Source organism: Crinia signifera, chromosome 1 (genome assembly GCF_055691185.1).
Source record: "Crinia signifera chromosome 1, ASM5569118v1, whole genome shotgun sequence".
Classification (NCBI taxonomy): Eukaryota; Metazoa; Chordata; class Amphibia; order Anura; family Myobatrachidae; genus Crinia; species Crinia signifera.
Genome location: NC_139217.1, coordinates 266619990 through 266646331, shown reverse-complemented (window position 1 = coordinate 266646331; position 26342 = coordinate 266619990). Strand labels below are relative to the sequence as shown.

Sequence of the window (26342 nt, the reverse complement as noted above, 5' to 3'; positions counted from 1 at the left end):
AGCACTGATGTTTTGGGTTTCATTCTAACCAAGAATTGTACGTTCTCCCTGGGCATGCATGGGTATACATATGGTAGGTGATATAGATTCCAATCTCTAAACATGTGAATGACTCAGAATGTGTGCGCTGTATAAATGACTTCATAAACTCTGTGTAAATCTTCTTGTGTTGGTGTTCATTTGTCATTAGTCACTAAGTCGGATATTATATTGACTGTTGTGTGTTTGAACTGTTACAGAAAGTCCTTCCTCCCGATTCTATGAAACCAGAGGCAAAGAGGCTCTTGGAAAGATTGCTTAAGTGGGGTCAAAGGAATGGCTTAAACCTTTCTGCTGAGATACAAGAGGTAAGGTTTATATCTGTTCTGTGTGAGACATTTTTAAGCACTGGCCAGTTACACTCTATTAAAGTTTAAAAAATTCAAGCTGGTTGGTTGCTAAGGGCACCACCGCCCTTTTTTTCAGTCTCTTGTAAACTAATCATCATATTACCTAATGTATTCTCTCTGCCTGTGATACTTGTTTCCCTCCTTTCATCTGTTTTTTCCATGCAGTATAGTCTCTTCTAAGGGCTTTTGTGTGTATGTTCATATGTGGGATTCGGTATGAAATCCCGACGGTCAAAATCCCGACATTTAAAATCCCGACAAGGTCAAAATACCAACATATAGAATGCACATGTGAAACAGTCAACATGACTTTGTGTCGACAGGTCGCGAGGTCGACATGGGTTTTTTCACCGTTTTTTTTACCCGAATATCAACATGGACACAGTTGGAAGTGAATATCAGCCCCTCGCATCGCTCACTATGCCTCGGGCGCGGTGCTTCGCTGAGCTCGGCACACTATTTTATTCTCCCACCACGTCCTAGTGGATGGTAGGGCAGGAAATACCGCCTGTCGGCACATGTCGGATCAAAAAACAGTGAAAGAACCAATGCCGACCTGTCATGTTGACTGTTTCACCTGTACATTCTATATGTCGGTATTTTGACCATGTCAGGATTTTAAAAGTCGGGATTTTGTCCTTGTCTGTATTTTGACTGCATCCCCATATGTGACCCTAGCATTAATGGGTGTGGATTACTTGGTCACCAGCAAGTTGTTAGACAGTCATTTGGTCGACACCATCAGGTAGACATGCATTTAGGTTGACATGGTTGTAGGTTGACACAAGGTTAGGTTGACAGGGGTAAGGTCGACATGGTCATTTTGTCGACATGGGTAAGGTCGACATGGTCATTAAGTCAACAGTGAAAAAGTCGACTTTAAAAAAAAAATTACCCTTATGTCCTAGTGGATGGTAGGGCATGAAATAACACCTGTCGGCGCATGTTGTGTCGACATGGACACCGAGCCGTACAACCACGTCCCCTCACATGCTACGCTCGGCACACTATTTTATTCTCCCACCACGCCATAGTAGATGGTAGGGCATGAAATACTGCCTGTCGGCTAAAAAAAAGTAAAAAAAAAAACATATCGACCTATCTGCATGTCGACCTAGTGGTGTCAACCTAATGCTTGTCGACCTACTTGGTGGTGACCCAATGACCGTATCCCGCATTAGTAGGGTGTAACCTGGGACACCATATATTGTTTTTTTTCCCCTTATTGTTAGTGGTGTGGGGTTACCACTTCTGGTGTACCCACCATAGGCTGCCAGGTGCACCAACTGATTTTTTTTCTTTCTGTTTATGCTGTAAAAAAACAGGTATGCAACTCCACTGATTTAAATTAAGGGTTGATCATTGTTATACTAAAAGGACAATCTGACCTCTATATTTCCTATAACTACAAATTACAGCAGCAGTACGTGTGCAATTAAGAGGTCACAGTAACGATAGAAGAGAAAAAGTGAATCAGTTAGGTGGGATGCACTCCTGTTACACAAACTTAAAAAGAAGTTCTACCTATGAATAGGTGTATATTTTATTAAATCTCGTTTTTTTGTTTTTTGTATTTTTAGAGTTCTTTATTGAACTTAGGTTAGCTAGCAGGTCATCATTCTGTGTTGGTGTTGTATTATACCGTAAACAGTAATGTGAGACCTTTCAGATAAGTAGCGAAAATATTAAAAAAAGAGTTTATAGATATAAAGAGAAAAAGAAATATTAAAGATTAAAAATCACTCTGTGAACATACCCTCCAACATCTGCAGTTTAGAAATCGGTACACATTCGGGAAGGGGGCGTGGCCAATGGCAAAGAGCGTGTTGTCATGAGTAAAGGGGGCGTGTCCACGCCCCCTTTCCGAATATGTACAGGGCATTTTTTATCCTAATTATACATATGTGAACTTTAACTGCATTTTAAACACTTTTATTGTTATGTACAGTATTATGTGCCCAGCACAGTACATTTAACATTATTTAACTGGGCACATACAGCCTGGGCATTGGGCACATACAGCCTGACCTGACAGTGCTGGTCTGCTATGGCTCTAGTGCGCTGCACTTTTGGGTATGTCTGTATGATACAGGCATACCCAAAAGAGCAGTGCACTAGAGCCGTCGCAGACCAGCACCGTCAGGTCATATATACATACACTTTGGCAGCTGAGTGCTCCCCTCACGGTCCTGTCACAGCTGCGTCCAGACTATGGAGAATATGCACCTCCACCAGCGGCTCTCAGCCCGGGAGTCTCTGGCTGCCTGATGTCATGACTCATGACGTGCAGCACTGCACCCTGGGACCTGCCGCATTGCATCCCTGGGAACGGGTGCAGAAGCCCCAGAATAGGCTGAATACATTCTTTTTTCTATCTGCGCCAGTCCTAATCGATTCCTATTGCCTGTCAAGGGGAAAGGAAGCGAGGAGTCACTCAAACCCCTCAAAAAACGGTACAATAGGTACACTTTGATTTAGTCGGTACAGACCGTTAAAAAACGGTACTGTACCGGCTAAATCGGTACAGTTGGAGGGTATGTGTGAATAGAGTAGCTAAATGTGATCTAAGTTACTGCTTAGACTTGGTATTGATGCTAGTAACTGTATCAGTTGCCTAAAGTGTTTTTGTGAGTAATATTCTCACTGTCTATTGAGAGAGTTGTCTGATGTGTCGTCAGAGTGCTCTGGGTCTGTATCCCTCTGTCCACAGCGGTTAATCCTACAGTTGTTTTATAGCAATTCACCAATGTGTTGCTGTCATGTATGTGTGCTTTCTTGTATTATTAAGCCACTATGGCCCTTATTCTGATCGGTGCGGCCCGATCAGAAATATGCGGTGATGTCCGTGCAGGCGAATCCCCGCCTTCCATACGGATCGCCACCTCCGTCCGTATGCGGATATGTGGCGGTCCGCATGAAAGTGGACGGGGATACGCCTCCTCCATGTTGGGATTAGCCCCTGCATTCGATGGTCGCCGAACATCGAATGCAGGGCCGCACGCTCCACCAGGTCCCGCCATACAAGACCACACGGACACTTGTCCGTGTGAAATCATGTATGGGGGCGGGCAGGTGACATCCGGCGATGTCAGATGCCCACCCCCTACACACGCGTCACGGCTTCATTACCATGCATACGCCCCGCGTTTGCATGGGAACGCCCATGAAACGCGGGGCGTATGCATAGGGTAATGAGGCTAAGTAGCCCCTCACGCCCCTCTACGCCCCCTGTGCGGCGTATAAAGAATACGTGCGGCGAAATCGCCTGCACATGCGCAGAGTGACCTCTGCACATGCGCAGACGATCAACATCGGCGGGGCGTCCGCATGCGGTAAAATCCGCACCGATCAGAATAAGGGCCTATGTGTTGAATACACAACCACTCGGGCATACAATAATCAGAGGCGTCCAAACACGGTAATCCTGATATTGGATCTGCCCTGGCACTGCTTAGTGCATAATATACATGTTGGTTGTCACATATATGAGTTATCTGGCGTCCACATGAGACAATCTCGTAGTGGGATCACCTGAACTCTGGGTTGTGCGTTATATGCAGTTTATATAACACAAATACACATGTGTAGCTATAGGATTGTGTGATTAATGCCTGAGGGATCTACCCTGGTACTGAGTTATGCACAATACACATAAGGGTTGTCACACACATAAATTGCCTTCTGTCCACATTCGGCAGTCTTGTGATAAATCACCTAGACACTGGGTTCTGCGCTCTGCATAATTTATGTCCAATTGATGCAAGTGTGGGCACAGGGCCGTCAGTGGCCTCTATGTTTTATTGCATTCAATCCGTTGTTCTGGTATTACCATGGAATAATCATGCACAGATAACCTGGTGTACACATGAGGCAATCCCGTGATTGGATCACTTAGGTACTGGGTAATGTGCTGCAATTAAGAGGTCAGCAATTTAAATGTGCCAATATGCTACATGAACGCAGCACTGATCCTTTCATTAAGCTGAGCAAGCACAGCCAGCGCATTAAGTCGGGATGCGGTCATTGGTCTACAGCAGGGCTGGGCAACACCGGCCCTCCAGATGTTGATGAACTACACATCCCAGCATGCCTTGCATCAGTTTCAGCATGGCCACGTAGCAAAACTAATGCAAAGCATCCTGGGATGTGTAGTTCACTAACATTTGGAGGGCCGGTGTTGCCCAGCCCTGGTCGACACCATAAGGTCAACATGGTTCTAGGTCCAAAGGTCATTAGTTCGATAGGTCATTAGTTTGACAGTGTCTAGGTCGACAGTGAAAAGGTCGACATGGGGTTTTTCACTGTTTTTTGAGCCGACATATGGCGAAAGACGTAATTTCATGCCCTACTAGCCACTAGGGCAGTGGTTCCCAACCCTGGTCCTCAAGTACCCCCAAAAGTGCATGTTTTGCAGGTCTCCACACAGAATCACAAGTGCTATAATTAGCTCCACCTGTGGATCTTTTCAAATGTGCCTGAATAATGAGTGCACCTGCCAGGTGACCTGGAAAACGTTGGGGGTACTTGAGGACCAGGGTTGGGAACCACTGCACTAGGTCGTGGTGGGAGAATAAAATAGTGTGCCGAGCATACCGAGGCACTGTGTCTGAAGCATAGCGAGCGATGCACTTTAAACGGTGTCCATGTCGACCGTGTCTACATTCGGGTCCTAAAACAGTGAAAAACCCCATGTTAACCTTTTGACTGTTGACCGAGACATTGTCACAATAATGACCTTTCGACCTTTTCCCATGTTGACCTTTTCCCATATCGACCTAATGACTGTCCACCATCATGCTGTAGACCAAATGATCCCAACCCATTAAGTCTACATGTTAGCTACTTTAGTAGCACATTGTACACGCATATAGCAATAATAACTTTCTGCCCAAGAATACAATGTTGCAAAGCATCACACTATTCATGAGATCCGTTCCTAATACACAACAGAGGCACACTATACAGTGTATATATTTAATGGAGATATTTATCTTAACCCTGTATCACTTGTATTGTCCCATGACTGCTTAACTTCAGGGTACAAAGCTATTAGCTCTGATTTGTTCCACAGTAGCCTGCACGTTCTTTTGTTTTGAAGTGGCTCGTGAGTCATGTGAATCTCATATGAAGGTAGACTCTTTGACATCAGAACAAATTAGATACCCTGCACGTATTCAAATTTATTGGATAAGATGCTTAATAATATTACTATACAAAGGAGATTGATTCTGGCACAATGGAATCCCCACACCGATACTCCAGGTATAAAGATCCAACGTAATTTTATTATAGGTGCCCATACATGGTGCGATGCAAAACGCACGTGTTGCGATGCAGCCCATAACGGGTGCGATCATTGCACCGTGTATGGGCACCTTAAGGCATTAGCGAAATGTACACAAATGGCCCAACAGCAGTTTTGGTACTCTTTACCTAGAACGGCGCAAGCGATTGAAATCGCGGTCGTCGGGGGTAAAAATCGCGGTGATCGTGGTCATCGCTGGCATCGCGGGTAAACCGGGATGGCCGCGATGACCGCGATCACCGTGATTTTCCCATAGGGAACAATGTTAAAACGGCTGATTGACCGCGATTTTACTGTTAAATGCCTCAATGGACCCGATTTGGGGCCAAATAGGCCAAATTAACCCTTAAATGTCCCCCCAAATTTTTAACGCCACCCCACGATCCACGCCAACCCGAAGCGTGGCGAGCGCAGCGAGCCCGCGAGGGGCGGCGGTACGCGTCCTCCGACCTTTTCATGCCCTACTATCCACTAGGGCGCGGTGTGAGAATATAATAGTGTGGCGAGCGCAGCGAGCCACCGAGCCCGAAGCGTGGCGAGCGCAGCGAGCCCCGCGAGGGGCCGCGGATACCTTCACAGTTATGCGCGTCCCCTCGCGGGCTTCACAGGTGTCCGTGGCGAGGCGGACACCTGTGAAGCCCGCGAGGGGACGCGTCTACCTGTGAAGGTATCCGCGTCCCCTCGCGGGGCTCGCTGCGCTCGCCACGCTTCGGGCTCGGTGGCTCGCTGCGCTCGCCACACTATTATATTCTCACACCACGCCCTAGTGGATAGTAGGGCATGAAAAGGTCGGAGGACGCGTACCGCCGCCCCTCGCGGGCTCGCTGCGCTCGCCACGCTTCGGGTTGGCGTGGATCGTGGGGTGGCGTTAAAAATTTGGGGGGACATTTAAGGGTTAATGGGCTCTGTGGCCCATTTAACATTGATTCCTATGGCCAAATCGGGAGGATTGAGCCATTTAACAGTAAAATCGGGTCCATCGCGCCTTTTAACATTGATTCCTATGGGAAATCGGGAGCATCGCGTCGCGGGCATCGCGGGTACATTTATGGCCGGCCGCGACGCGACCGACACGATTTCCATGGGAAATCGCGGGCATCGCATCGCGGCCATACATAAATGTACCCGCGACGGGCGCCCTTCTAGGTAAAGAGTACCGCAGTTTTAACTGCACACAGCAGGCCCTTGAGGAAGACGTGTGTGTGCATTTCTCTCGTGCCTTAACAAAATGATGTTGGATCTTTATACCTGGAGTACCGGTTCTTCCACTATTCTGTCTACAGAAGGGTGAGTGTTATTACTTGCTCATACTTGTATCTACTAAACCAGGCATGACCAAACTATGATCCTCCAGCTGTTGTGAAATGACAAGTCCCATCATGCCTTGCCACAGTTTTGCTATTAGGGAATGCTAAAACTATGGCAAGGCATGCTGGGATGTGTAGTTTCACAACAGCTGGAGGCCACAGTTTGGCCATAAATCATCATTGTTTATTTATTTCAGAAAATTAAGAGCATCAAGAAAAAGATTAGCACACTGTCCATTGACTTCAACAAGAATTTAAATGAAGTGACCACATTTTTATCTTTCTCCAGAGAAGAGCTAAGTGAGTTTTGAGTGCTTGGACAATAAAAGCATGTCTTTATTCTTGCAGAGGGTTTCAAGCTAGCACATTTATATACATTCTGGGCCTAATTCAGAGAGGTATGCAAACAGGATTCTTTATGTACATCACCCATGGTATGAGATCTGCGCATGAACAAATCTCGTTCTGTGAGATGACATAGTTACTATCTACTGCCATGGTGCCAGCCAGCAAGGCCATGTCGACATGTATTCTGGGTGTGCTGAGGCCTTTGGCAGCTACTCTGGCCATCCTGAGTAGCCTGACTGAAAACAGATGACCTATGTTCATGCAGATGATTCTAATTTGCATCTTCGGATGCAGCAGCAGATCACAGAACCATGCAGTAGGTGTCATTCTACTGCCGAAGCGGTGCCCAGAGTTGCATATTGTAGCACAGCCACTGCTTAAAAAGAAGCATCAGCTGGGTTACGGTGTCCACCCCTGTATCATGCCTGTTGTGAGACATATGCAGGAGATAATGTTGCTTTGCAGGAGATAATGTTGCGTTGTATTACAGGATTGTGAACTGACCTCAATTACTTTCTTATTTCAGTGTTTGGTACTTGTGTATTAGCCAGACGCCCGGTACGTAGTTAGCGTAGCGGCGCTCTCAGAATCAGCGTAGTGTTCCTGCGGCCAGCATAGTTAGCGTAGTCCGTGTCAGAATCAGCGTAGTGTTCCCGCATAGCGTACTCAGTCAGAATTAGTATAGTGTTGCCGCTGCCAGACAGTCAGTGTCCCTGTCATAGGTGAAGTGACAGTGTAATGGCTGCAGAACCTGATCTTTTCTCCTTTTATTATTAAAAAAAATCCAGTTAACACATGTTGTCATTACTGTCTCAGATGTATGATATGGCAGGTGTGAATGTGTGCCTGAAACACCCCCACTATCCACACCAGCCCGAAGCGTGGCGAGCGGATGCGTTACGCGTCCTCCCAACCTGTTGTTAACCCCACTATCCACGTCGGCGTGTAGTTGATTTTATAAAGTGTGGCGAGCCTCCGAGCCCAAAGCGTGGAGAGCGGACGCGGATTACTTCACATGTGTTCCGCGTCCCCTCGCGGGGCTCTCTGTGCTCGCCACGCTTCGGACTCGGTGGCTCGCTGTGCTCGCCACACTTTCTAAAATCAACTCCACGCCACCGTGGATAGTGGGGGTATGAACAGGTCGGGAGGACGCGTAACGCGTCCCCTCGCGGGGCTCACTGCGCTCGCCACTCTTCGGGCTGGCGTGGATAGTGGGGGTTTGAAAATGCCTCCGTTATTGTTCATAGGACGCACTTGTGCCCGCATACCCCCTGTATGCATGAAGCGTTAGTTACTGAGACGCACCTGCGTCTCAGACAGCTGAAGCACCTCTCCGCCGGCGCCCGCATGATCCCCTCTCTGCCGGCGTCTGTCAGCGCAGGGGATCTGGCGGTTACTGGAGCTGTGTGAGAGGAGCTCACTAGGCTTGGCATGGGCGCCGGGGACAGAGCGGGGCTGCCGTGGAGTCACTACACTAACTACGCTAAGCAACCGTTGGACTATGCTGACAGCGTAGCTTAGCCTACGCCTGCGTACTTATGCTAATTCGGCGCCCATCTAATACACAAGTACCCAATGTTTTTAAAATTGTAATCACCTTGTAAAGGATTTCCTCTTTAAAATAAAATGTCCATGATCACCCTGCATCCCACAGATTTTGGTAATACCATTACATCATGCCCTCTCTTTTAACTCTTTCACTAGGTACAAGATACAGCAATAGACATTGGCGCATATCCTATTAGTTGTGAAACTTTGGCTGTAAAAATTAATGCAGCTTTTGCAATAAATTTTTCAATAACGTATGTGACAATCCACTCTGAGTGCCCCTGTGCCCTCAAAAAGGTTTAATGGCAGCCAATGCTGCTATTAGGAAAGACTGCAGCTTCATAGACACTGCAGGGATGTGAGGGGTTAACAGACCCAGCTCACATCCACGTGCAGAGAACCTGACACCCCCCTGATTAGCTGGCTGAGGGAGCGTGAAGAGGAGGTCAGAGGTCAGCTGTGCAGGAACTGAAACTGAGGGAGAAGTCTGCAGCAGCACGTGCTGCCAGAGAGGAGACACTGTGTAGTGTGTGTCCAGTAGCCAGAGCTGGGCAGCGTGAAGTGCAGCAGCCAGGAGAGACTAAGAGAGGAGCTGCAGCACACAGCCACAGACCCAAGGCAGTGATTGATAGCCGGTGCCCGGCTGGAAGGGGAAGAGAGAGAGAGAGAGAGACAAGCATCAAAGCAGAGCAGTGACCCCACAGACCCTGGATGCTAGAGACAGCTGCTGAGAGGAAGCAATCGTTACTGGCTGGAGCCAGCATCAGCAGCAGTAATCACAGGTACCCAGTCCCCCTTGGCTGACCCACCCATGTGCCAACCTGCGTAGAACCCAGCTGAGGCCCAGTTCCAGGGACACACCTCACCCAGCACCTGGAGAGAAGGAGGCCCCTTGAGAGACTCCCTTGGTGAAAGCTCCCTATTTTGCAAAGTGCTTCCAAAGCCTGTTGTTACCTGAGTACAGGAGGTTACCCCAGGAAACGGGAATCTGCCTGCCCCTCTTTCATGGGGATTGTTTTGTGAGTTACCCTGTTGTGGGTCTATGTAGATAAGTGTGCACACTGTTAGGGCCTAATTCAGAGTGAGGATTTGACTTCGTGGGACCTTGTACTCTATCTGGGACTATTGTGTAGTGTGCATATATAAGGTGCCCGGCGCCATCTTGTGGACATTCTTTATTACACCGGTAAAGTCATCTTGAAATACCAGTCTTTGAAGTAAATCTCTTTACCCTTGTCTTTATTATAATATTTTTGCTGACTGTTATTTTATGTAGAACTGTCATTTATTGCACCAGTGTTTAGTGTTACGGTACCATAGGTAGGAATGCTCATGACCAGTACAGTCTGACCCTTGAAACGGACTGAGGTGGTCATTGGTTACTAGTTAGCGTTGCAGAGATATTCATTCATTCATACAGTCGTTATTGTAAGTGTGATGTTTACGTAGTTATGTGAGGAAAGAGCAGCAGGATTGCACTACGTATTCTTTAAATAAATTTCAGTTGCTGCTAAATGTTTAGTGTTGTCTTCTGTGGGTCCCTTGGGTTGTGCCGTTCCCTGCCACAGGTTCTCCAGCAGAAGCCGCAAAGAATCCAGAAGCCGCCGCCGTCACCAGCTCCAGATTAAGGTACGCCATCTTGCGTCACACCATACAGGGGCACTGTCACACGTAATTATGCATTCTCCCAATTGCTGCTCAATCCAATAGGAAAAAAGATTGTTGTAAAATGTTGGCTAACAAACTTGCACAGGAAATAATAATAAAAAAAAACAAATTGTAACCTCTTGTACCGTAAAATGAGGACCTATTTGGTGTAACTGTATTGATGTCTATTACTATTCCATAGAAAAAATATTTAGTGCTATTATAACTCTTTACAATGGCTGATTTCAGTTTTTTTTTTCTTTTTTTAAAGATGAAAACTTCCAAAGGATTTCCCAGAGTTTGCGCATGCTCTAAAATCACAAAACAAAAGCTGCAGTAATTCCTGTAGAAATTATCATTGCTGAATTTATCTCAGCCAATTGTACTGTAATGTACTACGTTGTTTTACACGTCTAGACCTTATGGTGTACACACGCGGTGAGATCCCCTTGCTATTCGACTTGATTCGAGTGCTATGCAATCTTTGCTATCTCTGTACTTTTTCCATACAATCCATACAATCTGCATTAGATTTGCACTATATAGTCATTGCTGCCCTGTCTATCTGGGTTTCGATTTGGGCTATCACGGGACAGCGCAAGCTAAAAAACCTGTGCGATCTGCATGCGATTTTGACTATATAGTCAAAATCTAATGTCAAATCTCACCGTGTGTACACAGCATTACTTAAACATTAATTGTTGTGATTTGGGTTGCAGTGGGCCTTCCAGATGACTTCCTAAACTCCCTGGAGAAAACAGAATCAGGAGAGCTAAAGGTCACTTTAAAGTATCCCCACTACTTCCCACTCATGAAGAAGTGTTCTGTTCCTGAGACAAGGCAGAAGCTAGAGTTAGCTTTCAACTCCCGCTGCAAAGAGGTTTGAGATCATACTTGTTGCTTAGACTTTAGTCCAGTGGTTCCCAAACTTTTTGAATCACGGCACCCTAGCTTATCAGATTTTATCATGGCTCCCCTAGCAATAAAATATTTTATTGATGAATTTGAAATAAGAGATTAAATTAAGCAAATGGTGCCTTTTTTTGTCATTTTTAGGTTAAGTTATGTGCTGGCGTACATGTGTGCTTCTGATTATTCACATGTTTTAAGATTGGCAGCCACTAACACTTGATTTGGCCATCACTGTAAACCCCATCAATTTTTTTAATTGGTCCTGGACCACCAACCTGAGGCACCCCTGGAAGTGTCTCGCGACACCCCATAGTGCCACGGCAACACAGTGTGGGAACCACTGCTGTAGTCTAAAATCCACCAACATAGCCTTTCTAATTTTGATGCGGTCTGTTTTAGGACAATGACCATATCTTACGGGAACTTGTGAAACTTAGGGAAGAAAAGACTCTCTTGCTTGGATTTGAAACGCATGCTGATTTTGTCTTGGAGATGAACATGGCGAAGAACAGCAAGACCGTGAAAAGTTTCTTAGGCAAGTGTGTGTTTTTCTTAATAAATTGAAGACCGCACAGTTTCCTCCTGTAGTAAATGCTTATATTTGTGTTGCACAGTTCATAAAAGATAAATATTTACACTCACCCTCCTGTAGACAGAATAGTGGAAGAACGGCACTCCAGGTATAAAGATCCAGCGTAATTTTATTAAGGCATGAGAGAAATGTACATACATGGCCCAACAGCCGTTTCAACTACACACAGCAGTCTTCCTAAGCGGCCCTTGTGTACAGTTGAAACGGCTGTTGGGCCTTGTGTACATATCTCTCATGCCTTAATAAAATTACATTTGATCTTTATACCTGGAGTGCCGGTTCTTCCACTATTCTGTCTGCAGGAGATATATTGAAGTAAACACACTGAGGTTCCTATTGCACCAAGCATTTAAGAGTATCACATATGGATATTCTTTGAGATTAATTATCACTAGGTGTTTGTGATTTAAACTATATTTTGAAAATTGTTTTAAATCTGTGTTTTATCAGATGAATTATCCCAAAAGCTGAAGCCCCTTGGTGAGAAGGAGAGAGCAGTCATTTTAGAACTAAAAAAAAAGGAATGTGAGAAGAGGGGACTTGATTTTGATGGGCAGATTAATACGTGGGACATGAGGTACTACATGAACCAAGTGGAGGAAACCACGTACAGTGTGGACCAGAACATTCTCAAGGAATATTTTCCTATGGAAGTAGTGACCGCCGGGCTGCTAGATATTTACCAGGAGCTGCTGGGCCTGACATTTGAGCTAGAGAAAGGTGCTCCAGTGTGGCATGAGGATGTGTCTATGTTCTCTGTAAGAGATGCAAGGACAGGACAGCTGGTTGGAAAGTTCTACCTTGACTTATTTCCTCGGTAAGCCATAAAAATTCATATTTTTGTGATCCACTGTTTTTTTGTTGGACATGTCTTAGAATAAAGAGACTAACGGGGGTGTTCAGTCAGGTGTTGCATCCCTTGTAAATCCACAAAATTGCTGCAAATTCATCTGGTTTTGATGAACTTGCGGACATTTTTGCCCATGCCGATTTACCCCCCAAAAAAGGGCGAAAATGTACTAAAAGGCATGTGAAACTGCCCGTGATGGAATACTGATAGGCCAGTCGCTGACTTATTTTTTTTTTGCCTTTTGATCTCATCCTTAGGGAAGGAAAATATTCCCATGCGGCTTGCTTTGGGTTACAGCCTGGGTGTCTACTACCTGATGGTGCCAGACAGATATCTGTGGCTGCCATGGTTGCCAACTTCACTAAACCCACTCAGGATGCCCCATCCCTTCTGCAGCATGATGAAGTGGAGACGTATTTTCATGAATTTGGTCATGTAATGCATCAGCTCTGTGCGGAGGTAGGTGTCACCAGGTACATATTGTGAAATGTAAATGTATACACTTTGGGCCAAATATAATAGGGTGAGAGTTTCAGAAAGTGAGAGATTTTTGGAGAGTTTTCCCATGTTTTTTAAAGCAGCAATCAACTACATGGCAAAATCAACCTGGGTTTGCAGTGTAATTGATTGCTGTTTTAAAAAAAAGGGGAACACTCTCCCAAAATCTCTCACTTTCTGAAACTCTCACCCTATTACATTTGGCCCATCGTGTTTACTGTAGCTTTAAAATCATATATGTTCCACAGGCAGACTTTGCAATGTTCAGTGGAACGCAGGTGGAGAGAGACTTTGTTGAAGCTCCTTCACAGATGTTGGAAAATTGGGTATGGGAGAGAGAATCTTTGCAGCGAATGTCAAAACATTATAAAACTGGCAGGCCCATTCCGGAGGATACGGTGGAGAAGCTCATAAAATCTCGTCTTGCAAACACAGGTATGATGTATTTACATTATTAGCCTACAGTATTGGTTTATCTGATCAGTGTTTTGTTTATTATGAGCTCACTTATCATTATTATTATAATTTTATTATTATTATTATATTTTTTTTCTTAATTTTTTTTTCTTGACCACTTTCTTCTGCCCCAAAATCTGTCTCTCAGTATTTACATACTATTTTCACACGCTAATAGTATTCCTTCATAAATGCATAAACGCCGAAAAAGTATGATGGGGGGGGCGCCGAAAAAGTTTGGCGGGGGGGGGGGCGCAAATTATATAGTTACGCCACTGATGTCGACAAAAGTAATCGGACACTGACAGCAAATAGATCAGTTAGATGTTATTGATGTCAGTGCTTTGTAGGTCTGCCAGGTGCATTGGTTACGGCAGACACCCTTGTAGGCAGAAAAGATTGCCCAGATGGGTAAATCAAGCGCAGTTTTGGTATATATATACAAAATGGGTTGAATCTATATAGAGGTATAACTCCAATCCACAGCTTAGGTGCTGCTCCCAAAAAAGACTAATGAGTCTTTCTGGCGACGCAAAATATAACAAAAATGAAGAGAGCGCAATGTGTTGATCTTTGTTATTACTTTTTACTTAATAGTTATTTTTAATACAGTAAATACACATTAAAATACAAAATTATAAAATACATACATATACACATTTAAAATAAATTAGAATTCCGACTAGCACCACTTAAGGCCCATTGGTTATAGTTGTCAACCATATGAAAAGTTCCCAAATAGGAATTGGTAAAGTAGATATCACTTTGAATTAAGGATATTGTGGTAAACCGGTTTATTTAGGAAGCAATGTTTATATGAGTATATATTACCGGCTGATGTTTTGATGATGAGGGCGGCAGAGATCAGATAGCTGCGTGTCCGCTACCACCGGTGTTGCTCCGATGGACTGGGAGCCGGTACCGGGAGCAGGCACTCCTGAAGCAGGTTTGTAGCTGGTCTGCTGACAACCAGCGTAGCCCCGATGTTGGGGGAGCCGGCGCTGGGAGCTGACACAGATGTACGGTGCTGTACCTCTCCGGGAGCAGGCAGTCTTAAGGCGGGTAATGTCCGGTCTGCTCACTACCAGCGTAGCCCCGAGATGGAGAGAGGCGGCGCTGGGAGCTGACACAGGAGCAAGATGGTAATGACGCCCAGGTATCTGCGATGGAAGGAGCACCTCTTTATCTTTAGTATGACGCTTTGGATAGATCAGATGAGCGGTGGAGTAATTCAGTCCGGCTGGTTGGAAACTGGGCAGTAAATGGATAGTGGGAGTCAGAATGGTAAAGATAGAGTCTTGACACGTTTCTCTGTCTGTTAGTTCTGACGGTTTCCTCAGAAGATGATGACCCTTGTAGGCAAACTGTCCACAAGGTCCTGGACATCAGGAGGTGGTATGGTTTCTGCCCTAAGTACAGTGACCACCTTTGACATGGAAGAAGGGCAAGCCGGCCTAGAACGCACCTGTCACTCCAGTTCTTTAAAAAGGTTCTCAGTGGGGTTAAGATCTAGACCACAGGTCTTCAACCTGTGGCCCTCCAGATGTTGTAGAACTACATGTCCCAGCATGCCCTGACAGTTTTAGCATGCTCTTATAGGAAAAAATGTGGCAATGCATGTTGGAACATGTAGTTTCACAACATCTGGAGGGCCATAGCTTGAAGACCCAGTCTATCCGCATTATTGGATTTTCGGTACTTGTGTATTATCACGGCGCCCACTACGGCATTTGCGTAGTGGGCTATTCACGGTAGTGAAATCACATCGCATGCCATTATTGTATGGCATGCGATGCGATTTTCCTATATAATGTATTCACTGCTCTGTGTCAGTGAATCCATTATAAAAATAGGGTGCGATAAAAAATCGCATCGCATGCCATTATTGTATGGCATGGGGTGCGATAAAAAAATCGCATTGCATGCCATTATTGTATACGAGGGGGGGGGGGGTGAATAAATAACATTATGGGGAAATTTACTAAAGGAATTTGTAAAAAAAATAGGTGTATTTGTATCCAGAAATACACTTATTTTTGACATTTACTATACCGAAAATACGGCAATTCATAGTCGTATTGATGTGCTATCAATACGAATATGAATTGCCGTATTTTCGGGATAGTAAATGTCAAAAATAAGTGTATTTCTGGATACAAATACACCTATTTTTTTACAAATTTCCCCCTATATGTCATTTAATGGTATAATACATTAAATGCCATTATAACTGTTTAAAATTGCATCGCATGCCATACCATAATGGCATGCGATTTTACTATGTTTGTCTTCGTAGTAAAATCGGGCGCTGTGATAATACACAAGTACCGTATTTTCTATATAACAATGCAGTGTCACCTTAGCAGCATGACATTGTCTTTCTGGTAAAAAAAATTCATCGTTTCAGTAGAACTGCCACAATGTGGAGAGAATAGTGTTATTGAGAACCTATCTATAATTATCATTGCTAATGTGACCATGCATTAGAACTAGTGGATCTGTACCACACCAGCTGATAGAGCCCCACAGCATAATGCCACCACCTCAATGCTATACTCATAGCATTAGCCAGCAGTGTCCCACTTTCCAGTTTGTGTGCTCTTTACACCATGCTGTACTTTTCTTTGTTAATGAGCCGCTGCTCGCCCATAATATTCAAGTGCGTAGGCCTCCCTAGTTTTTGTCGAAACAGACTCATTAGTGCCAACTTGTGTACAGTGTTACACATGCGGCTGAACGGGGGAGAAATTCAATGCTCGCACACCATCGAATGATTTTCCTCCTCTCCGGTAATAAGTCAGTGTAGACTGACTTTTTTATTCTGGCTGTTATCCCCTGATCTTGGGGCGGGCGCTAATGTCATGTGCCGTCAACCGCCCACCACGAGTAGGTGTGTTCGTAGGAGAACGCCCAGGGAGGGCTAGGCATTTCCCTTCCCAGTGTGAAACTCACCGAAGTCACTCCCAGGGTTTTTACATGAACATCGGAGATGGGAGACTAATTCGGACCCAAACAAATTCCCTGAGCTCAAGTACAGTGAAGTAGTCCTCCCTTCGTTCTGGGATCTCCTTTCAGATCTGTAGGTAAATGTGTGTTAGCGGGTATTCTACTGCACAAAGAAAAGCTGGAATTGAATAGTCTTGGATATAAAAGCCTGAGACTACCACCCTTTTCCCAGCTTTGTACATTGCTGCATGTAATTCAATTCACCCCTAAAGCTGCTTCAATACAAAAGTTGGACATTTCAGACAGGAAATTGTTCTGCTTTAAAATTGATTCTATTTTGTTAGCCCGTCATTTCATACTGAGGACAATTTATATGTGTACCTGTTTTTTATGATGTTGCTTGTGTTGCTCTTATTATACATGCAACAGACATTTCCTCCTTTGCAGGTAGGTTAGGAATCTACACTTAGGGCATAATTCAGTCCCGCTTGCTAAGCGCCTTAACTCCACTCATCCAACCGCCCCGTTCCAGTGGCAAACGCAGGATTTTCAGAAGGGGGTTTCCAGAGGGGCGGAGCAAAGCACGGAGATGGACACTTAGGTGACCCAGTATATACCGGGTCAGTTAAAGTATTATAGATAGACCAAATGTATATAAATAATAATAATAATAAAATATATATATATATATATATATATATATATACATACAGGGGCGTCAACAGCAGTGTAGACCCCTGGGCATAGCAATGTATTGGGGCCCCTACCGATCCTCCAGCGGTAGGGGTGGGGTAAGCTTTGATGTCCCGCGGGTTGTAGGGGGTATTATATCAACCGCTCAGCATGTAGGGCCTGGATCAGTAATTTCCACTAATTACCCCTTTACTGCACAGATGGTGGGAGATGGGGAGGGAGAAGGGGCATTGGCTGAATGAAGGGGCCCTGATACATAACTTCCAGGGTGGTAGAGGATGTTTAATATGCAGAGGAGGGGTGTGTAGTGGAGTGTGCTTATTATTCATAATTTTCTGGTGCGAGGACAGCTTGCTTGACTGCAGATATCTTCAGTTACCGGAAATAGATTTCTTAAATTTTAATGGAATTAAAAACTAGAGAATCCCACCTACCAAATGGTATTGGGGACTAGGGGATCAGAGTTCAGGAGGCAGAGCAATCCGCCAACGAGTATATAATACTACATACCAGGTGTGTGGAGCTGGAGCAGTAACCAGTTGCTGGAAGGCTGATATCTCTGGTTCTGGGAACAGTAGAGACAAGTATCTAGTGTCCATCAAAGGGGAAGAGTCCCAGCTTTTGGAATATACCCTCAGAAAAACTCTAAGTCAGACAGAACCTGAAATATCTGACTGGGAATAACAATTAACATGCTTGGATGGGGACCACTGCTTTGAAGTCAGATATCTCTGGTTCCCAAGGGCCGATTTTTACAATTCTTGTATCCATGGAAAGAGGAGACCCTCAGCTTTTAGACTCCTGGGGGGTTTCTGGGTACTCAGAAACCCCCCCTGCGTGCGCTACTGCGTTCCCCTCTGCCACCAGATCCCCTTGGTAACGTGCTAGGGGACTAAGTCAGTTACAACTGCTGAGGTCATGTGAGACGTCAGCCGCCTGCCCCCAGCAGGCATTGACCCACCTGCGTTCCTAGGGGAATTCTTCTAAAATTCTGGGAGTCCCCCTGCTCTAGCCCCGTTTCCGCGCCCATCCCTCCCTCCTCGCAACGAATGGCCCGGCTAGTGCGTAACTTGCCGAAGCCGTTCCGTGCCTGGGTTTGCACATGCACAGAAATTTGCATGCACAAACCCAACATCGGGACTGGGGCCGAATTCTGTTTGCTACGAGTGATACTGAATCAGCCCCTTACTTCTGTGAAGTTGCAAGAGAATTCCTTTGTAAGTGAAGAATAAAGTTGCCATAATAAACACCAAAATGTTGGTGTGGTCCAGAACAACTTATCAGATTAGTTGCATTCTAGAATCTGCTATGGGCAGCACCACTACAGTCCTCGTTATATAAGCTTTAGTAATCTGCTGCCAATATTAAGAACTTTATGGTCCGCTTTGATAATATAGTATTGGGTAGAGTTTTTTTTTCATATATTTTTTGTTTATTGATGGAAATGTAATCACTTATACTGATAATATATGTTATGTTGATGTTATGTTGATGTTTTGTTTTGCAGGTCTTTTGAATCTTCGGCAGATAGTTCTGGCCAAAATCGACCAAGTCATACACACACAGAAAGATTTAGACCCTGTAGATGAATACAAAAAATTGTGCGGAGACATTCTTGGAGTCCCTGCAACACCCGGTGAGAGGATAAAACCGCTCTAAGGCAACAGCCCCATCTAACCACTAACCATCATCTCTTTACTGGATATGATTAAACCATCTCTTTTTCTACTTAGAATAAGACAGTCTCATGTATCATAATAGTATAGGCAGCCTGACTGATGTCTGTATTTCGAAAAACTGATATTTATTATCCGTATCTACGCTCTAAAGGCCCACATACACTAGTCCAACTTGACCTGAGGACAAGTCGGACCAATTTCCCTTCAGCTCCCCCAGCAGTTCCCCAGGAGAGCTACCTAACTATTTGGCACTTGATGTGCCATTTTTTTACATGGGATAAATCGCATGTGATTTATCCAATGTTAAACTCTTGGGGAGCTGTGGGGGCAGAAGAGTTCAAAAAAACAAACAAACCCTGTGGTGTAGCGGAGGTGCGGGTCTGCGCTGATCGCCTGGGGGGGTGTGGGTGACCGGCATGCAGCGGCGGAGCGGGCAGTTTGCAGTGTCCGGGAAGCGCGGAGCTGACCTGCAGCAACCTCGACTCTGATAGGTTGAGAGAGAGAGCACTCTGAGCCAATCAACCGCTACTGCAGATCCGCTCAGCGCTTCCCGGACACTGTGCACTGCAGCGACGCTGCACGCCAGTGCAACCCAGACCCTACCGCTGCCCGCCCCTGCACATAAGTGTGTGCCAGCATTGCTTCACCGCTGGCACGCACCTACGGATCAGACCAACAAATCGCGGGTGCTAATAAGCACCCGCAATGTGCCGCTGATGGGTCCGATACGACAGATTAACCTGCAGCTGATTCAATCTGTAGGGTCCAACCCGATGCACACAGGACCGTGTATCCGGTCAAACACATTTGATTTGGGATGATTTCTTGGCCTGATCTATTGGGATCGGGTGAAATTGGCCCAAATCGGATCAGTGTATTGGGCACCTTTTAGAGTAGTCACTGATGTGATAGGTCTGCCTTTAAACCAGTATTAATATAATTACAGATGCAGAGTAATGCATATATGTTGAGGCAATAAGACTTTAGAATTCAGTTGTTGGGATGGTGCTACCACTAAGTGTGTTGTGTGGCTATGCTCCCCTCATTTTGTACATATCAATGGTGCGCCGTTAAACGTGCACTGGGCACATAGCTGTGGCAGTGGGAGAGTCACCCCTTAAGAGGCCCATGTCATTTGTACCCACGGAACCAACTTACTCACTTGGATTTGTGCAAGTATAAGATTATATATATCTCATGAAACAGGAAAGAAATATGCCAGCACTTGGTTATACCCATATCATACATGGAGGCAGATGTATTTAGCCTGATAAAGCAGAGATAAAGTGGAAGGAGATCACGCACCAGCCAATCAACCCCCAACAGTCATTGTACAAACATAGCTGATTGGCTGGTGCATTATCTCCTTTCACTTTATCTCCACCTTATCTCTTCATCAAGCTTAATACATCTGTCTCATGGTACAATCTGTGTGGCAAAATGTATGTGATATCGTCATTTCTACCTGTCTTGCCAACTACCATTCTGTTGTTCCAGGAACAAATATGCCTGCGACTTTTGGACATCTTGCTGGCGGATATGATGCCCAGTATTATGGGTATTTGTGGAGTGAGGTTTATTCTATGGACATGTTTTACACCCGCTTCAAACAGGAAGGGGTCATGAACCAAAAGGTAAGAATAGTAGTCTCAATCCAGTAAAGTTGATTTATTATATTTACCAGTACAATTGAAACCCAATATAATTATACTGCAGATCAGTGGTTCCTAAACCTTTTTTGAATCACTGCACCTTAGAGTATCAGAATTATTTTCACGGTCACCCTAGGATAAAAATTCTTACTGAGAAATGTAAAAAAAATATTCATTTTAAATTGTGTTTATAGGTCATCCTTGGGTGGTTTGGGGCAGGACTCACTTCTGTTTCAGTATATGATAGGCAAAACCATTGCTGGCAGCTGCCAATCACAATGATTGTAAATAATTTGCAATGATCCTGGACCACCAACCCGAGGCTCCCCTGCAAGGGCCTGAGGCACCCTAGGGTGCCACGGCACAGTTTGGAAACAACAGCCTCAGGCAGTAGCAATATTTTAAGTGATTAATGATAGGCAGCATGGTTTGTGACCTTACTTGCTTAGGGCAGTATACATATTTTATTTTATTTATTTTTCTCATTTCCCTTCAGGTGGGCTTAGATTACAGAAATTGTATCCTGAAACCTGGAGGATCTTTGGACGCCAGTGATATGCTGCGTAACTTCCTGGGTCGTGACCCAAAACAGGAAGCATTCCTTCAGAGCAAAGGACTCACCAACCTGACCTGCTCTGTGCCTTCAGCCTGTTAATAAACCAGAGTATTGGCTATCCACCAGACCGAATGCCTTGGGCACATGAACTGTCATTTGTAACCGGTTTCATACACAACAAAACCTCAAAGTTGCTGTAAATTAATTATTCTGTCATCAGTATTTTAAGGTTCAAAATAAAAGAATTTTGATAATTTGTATAAGTCATATGAACACTATTAAAAAATATGTAGATATTTGGAAACCCTTTATGTAATGCTCACAGTTATCACTGGGGTTGTCTGAAACTACACAGACCATTTTAATTTCTCATAACTGAGAGAATGTAATAATCAAGATCTCTTCCTAAATAAATAAAATATCCAAGACCAATATACTACCTAATTTTTCTTTTGTATTTTGTATTAATGCTTCTGCAATCTGTCACTTTGAGCTCTCAAACTCCACCCCCATTCCCTATCTGCTTTTACCTCCAGTCTCTGTCTTCACATCTCCCTTTGAATGGATCACCGTTCCTGCAAAAATTGCTTTCGCTTTCTGTTATGACATCTTTTAGCACACAAAGGAGTCATTTTGTTATGTTGAGTGGCCTCTTGTGGTCACTGGTAGTACTACGCCTCATGGCGGTGATGAGTGGTTAGCCTTTTAGCTAGATAGATATCGAATATATGACCTACACGTTCATTTAATGTGTTTCTGTTATGCAGAGACATTAGGTGCAGATTTATATTTTTGCAATTATATTGCCAGGCGTTTTTGCTCAATAGCTAAGTAGCAAATCTGGATCTCTCTTGGCACAGTGGTTAGCACCGCAGCTTCCCAGTCCTGGCTTTATGGGTTTGATTGTGACCAGGGCCAGATCTGTGTTTATATGTTCTTGTATGTTATCTGGGTGCACCAGTGTTCCAGAGCATTGTGGTATACATTGTCAACATACGGGATATTGATATGTTGACGCAATGCATGTCAACACTGCTATTCTACCCTATTCTCAACACAAAGTTAACACTCCTATGTTCAATATGTACACCCACATAAGGTTAACATGTTTATAATATTGACAAGCAACATGTTGACATTGCGAATGTTGACCTAGAAATCACATACAGTACCCTCCAAAGATATACGGGTAGTTGAAGTCAGCGGGTTTAAGAGAGTAATGTTGGATCAAACCTGTACCCTCCAAATGAAAGTGCATATGGCTAATGTTAAGTACCAAGGAAATCACTAACAGGGTTACCACATCATTCCTTTAATTCCGGACACATATTAATTACACAGGTTCTGTGGCAGTTTAAAACCAGGTGAAATGGTGTCTTGAAGTCAGCCAGCCATAGAACCTGTGTAATTAATATGTGTCCGGAATTAATGGGATGAGGTGGTAACCCTACTAACAGTACTTCATATTTTATTTTTCGAGACGTCATGGTGAAAACGTTCTATCTAAGATCATGGTTATTAATGTCACCCAGGGCCATTAAGATAGCTGTGGGGCCCTAGTATTTACATGGGCATGGCAAAATCTGGGATGTTTGGCCATGTCCCTCCAAAATAATAATAATGGGAAATACTATGTGTGGCAATAAGTAGCTATAAAGGGGGTAATTTGTTCACCTGAGCAGCTGGCCATACTATTATGATCTCACTGTGATGTCAGACCTTTTTGAATGGTTGCTAGGCAACGCACCAAACAGAACTAAAAGAAATAGCACAATCCAGCATTTAGCGTGCAGACTCCAGAGGAACTGCAAGCATTATTTTGTCAGCGTAGACTATTCTATCAGCATAGACTATTCTATCAGCGTAGACTATTCTATCAGCGTAGACTATTCCAATATGGATCAGCCTAAGTTACTCAATCGACAAGCACAGGAACACCGGTCAGTAAATGATTCTCTTCTGTAAATCGGAGAACACCCATTATTTGCTTTTCAGTGTTTAAAAGATCTTTTTACACAACTTGAGGGGAGATGTATTAAGCCTATGAAAGATATCAAATGGAGAGACACCAACTGTAACTGCGATCTCACAGGCTGTGCTTTATAAATAACAGTAGCGGATTGCTTGGTACTTTTATCTCTCTCCACTCTGGCTCTCTCTCCAAGGTTTAATACATAAGTATAGCAGGAGAATGGAATTGACTACTGTACACAAACCCAATACCGCCGTGCATTGCCAGGTGTGGTTAATGCTAACACTTTACCAGCTGTTTTAGAAATGTAGACCTTTTTATTGACGTGTATTACATTTCCCCCTGGCAAAGTGTCTAACATTTGTGTACCCTTGGTTGGTGCCCCTGCTCCTTAGGTGTGATATAAGTTAGACACTGCCTCCAAAACTAAGTAGAGGGGTGGGATTCAATGCCACCTGAGTTCGGCAGCTGTCCAGGGTACCTGTCGAAGGTTTTTTTAAAGAGGCAATCGCTTACAAGCATGGTTTTGCCTTGTAAGTGATTGGCCTTTAAAAAATGGCTGTGTTCAGCCAGCATTATATCTTCCCTGTAATGTTATAATATGAATGCAAATGTCAATTGTAAAATCAGTGTTACCCTCTTCTCAACTCCACTGAAAGCCGACCATCTGGGACAGATTTAGGGTCAAAGTCAACATAGTAGGAGCTCAGATCAGGATGTCCAACACTTTCCCTTTACAAGTTTAATAACTCGTACATAGAATATTGACAAGAATCTTCCCTGCAAATTCCTAGCTGTCACTGCATAAATGTTTAGCATTTACGTTACAATAACACCCACTACAAGTCTTAAGGTGCCCATACACTAGTAAGATTTATCTTCAGATCTGGCTGGTTGGAACAAAAACATGGTTATGGATGAGTGACAGTTTGTCAGTTTTCCAGCATTTCCAAGCAAATGGTCAACTGTAATTTGCTCTCATCCATAACCATGTTTTTGTTCCAACCAAACAGATCTGAAGATAAATCTGCGTGTGTATGGCCACCTTTAGTCCCTGCATCCAATTCTTTGTCTCGGCATGCCTCCGGGTTGCATGTGCGATAAACTTGGACACAGAACATTGGCCAACTGCACACATTTCGTCACTGTGACTACCTCTGAATCACTCCCTGTGTTTTCTGTAACATTTACAAGTATGCAGCATCCCTTATTTCTGCTTGGGGTAAATGTTAATGGTGATCTATGGTTATGAGAATTGTTTAATCACGATGTTGGACCCTGTGTTACATAGAACTCTGCATTTCCATGTAACAGTTATGTGTTACAGTGTATCAGAGATTATGAGGTGACAGTTGGGACAGCTGAGTCAGGGCAGTACATGGGCCCTCATTCAGGTGCGAATACTTCAAGGAATTTAAGGATTTTATTTAACAACTCTCCTCTCTTAAGTACCAAGAAACTCAAAAGCGGTACCTCATATGTTAGTTTGGGAGAGGTCATGTTGAAAACGTTATATCTAAGATCATGGTTATTAATGTCATGCCAGGTCATTAAGATAGCTGGGGGGCCCCAGTACTAAACGGAACATGGCAAAATCTGGGATGTGTGACCATATCCCTCCAAAATAATAATGGAAAATACTATGTGTGGCAATAAGTAGCTATAAAGGGGGTTATTTGTTCACCTGAGCAGCTGGCCACACTATTTTGATGTCATTGTGATGTCATGGAGCTTTCTGAATTGTTGCTAGGCAACGTACCAAACAGAACTAAAAGATATAGCAAAATCCAGCATTTCGCGTGCAGACTCCAGAGTAACTGCAAGCATTATTTGGATCAGTATAGACTATTCCAATATGGATCAGCCTAAACAACTACTCAAACGACAAGCACAGGATCACGGGTCAGTGAATGATTCTCTTCTGTACATCGGATAATAATTTTTACATAACTTGAGGGGAGTTGTATTAAGCCTTTGAATGGAGAGAGACAACAACTGTAACTGCCATCTTTATAAGCCATCTGTGCTTTATAAGTAACAGAAGCGGATTGCTTGGTACCTGGTAACTCCTATTTGGGTTTCTTTGTGTATAATGGTTCAACTCCAAATATTCTCCCAAATGTTGACGTATCACATAAGACATCCCAAAAAAATGGAGTTGTAATACTTATGTTATGGTTTAAAAATGTATTTGTACCAACAAAAGTCTCAAAGTTGGGAAAAAACACATAAAATAATTACAAACTAAAAGTATTCCCCAAAAATAGTAAAAATATTTATTTCAATAAAAGAACAGGAAAGTACGAATAGTATACGTCACATGTATAGGTAAAAGGTAGCGCGGGACTCCTTTACCTTTAGTAGATTAAAAAACATTTTATCAGTGCCTCAGGCCGACCGGTATCACCTCGCTAGGAGACTTTGGGCCTTATTCAGATCTGAGCTCAGTACAAATTTGTTTGGAAAATGGGCAAAACCATGTGCACTGCAGGAGGAGCAGATGTAACCTGTATAGAGAGAGTTAGATTTGGTTGAGTTATTTTGTTTCTGTGCAGGGTAAATACTGGCTGCATTATTTTTACACTGCAATTTTGATTTCAGTTTCAGCACACCCCACCCAAATTTAACACTCTTTGCTCCGGTTACATCTGCTCCTCCTGCAGTGCACATGGTTTTGCCCATTTTCCAAACAAATTTGTACTGAGCTCAGATCTGAATAAGGCCCTTTATCAAGAGTATAAAGTGAAGCGCTCACATGATAGTACTGTGCCTGCAAAATCTTGTTGGTGCAACTGCAACTCATTCTGAATCGGATATCAATGCCGCTTTGTGACTACACCTGAATAAGGGACATGAAGCATAATATTCATATCACCTGGACCAAAAATCTTTTCTTGCATTTGTTTACTACACACAAAAAAGTAGTTTGGGGGAAATTTACTAAGATGTGTATTCTACTTCACATGTGATGTTGCTATGGCAACCAATATGA

General features: G+C 44.0%; 1 protein-coding gene across 1 annotated transcript; it reads left to right on the top strand.

The window, feature by feature from the left end:
* The first annotated feature begins 231 nt into the window (after positions 1–231).
* LOC146074686 (thimet oligopeptidase-like) lies at positions 232–21817 on the top strand. The gene is made up of 10 exons (XM_083183087.1): positions 232–347; positions 7199–7301; positions 11264–11424; positions 11856–11991; positions 12499–12865; positions 13156–13357; positions 13645–13831; positions 18999–19127; positions 20668–20804; positions 21319–21817. Exons 1-10 carry the CDS (start codon positions 261–263, stop codon positions 21475–21477), a joined length of 1668 nt encoding a protein of 555 aa, XP_083039213.1. The 5' UTR covers positions 232–260; the 3' UTR covers positions 21478–21817.
* The last annotated feature ends 4525 nt before the right edge of the window (positions 21818–26342 follow it).

Coding starts and splice junctions, on each gene's coding strand:
- LOC146074686 (XM_083183087.1), top strand. CDS start 261: ATGAAACCAGAGGCAAAGAGGCTCTTGGAAAGATTGCTTAAGTGGGGT. Junction 12,866..13,155: donor TACCTTGACTTATTTCCTCG/GTAAGCCATAAA, acceptor TCTCATCCTTAG/GGAAGGAAAATATTCCCATG. Junction 13,358..13,644: donor TGCATCAGCTCTGTGCGGAG/GTAGGTGTCACC, acceptor TATGTTCCACAG/GCAGACTTTGCAATGTTCAG.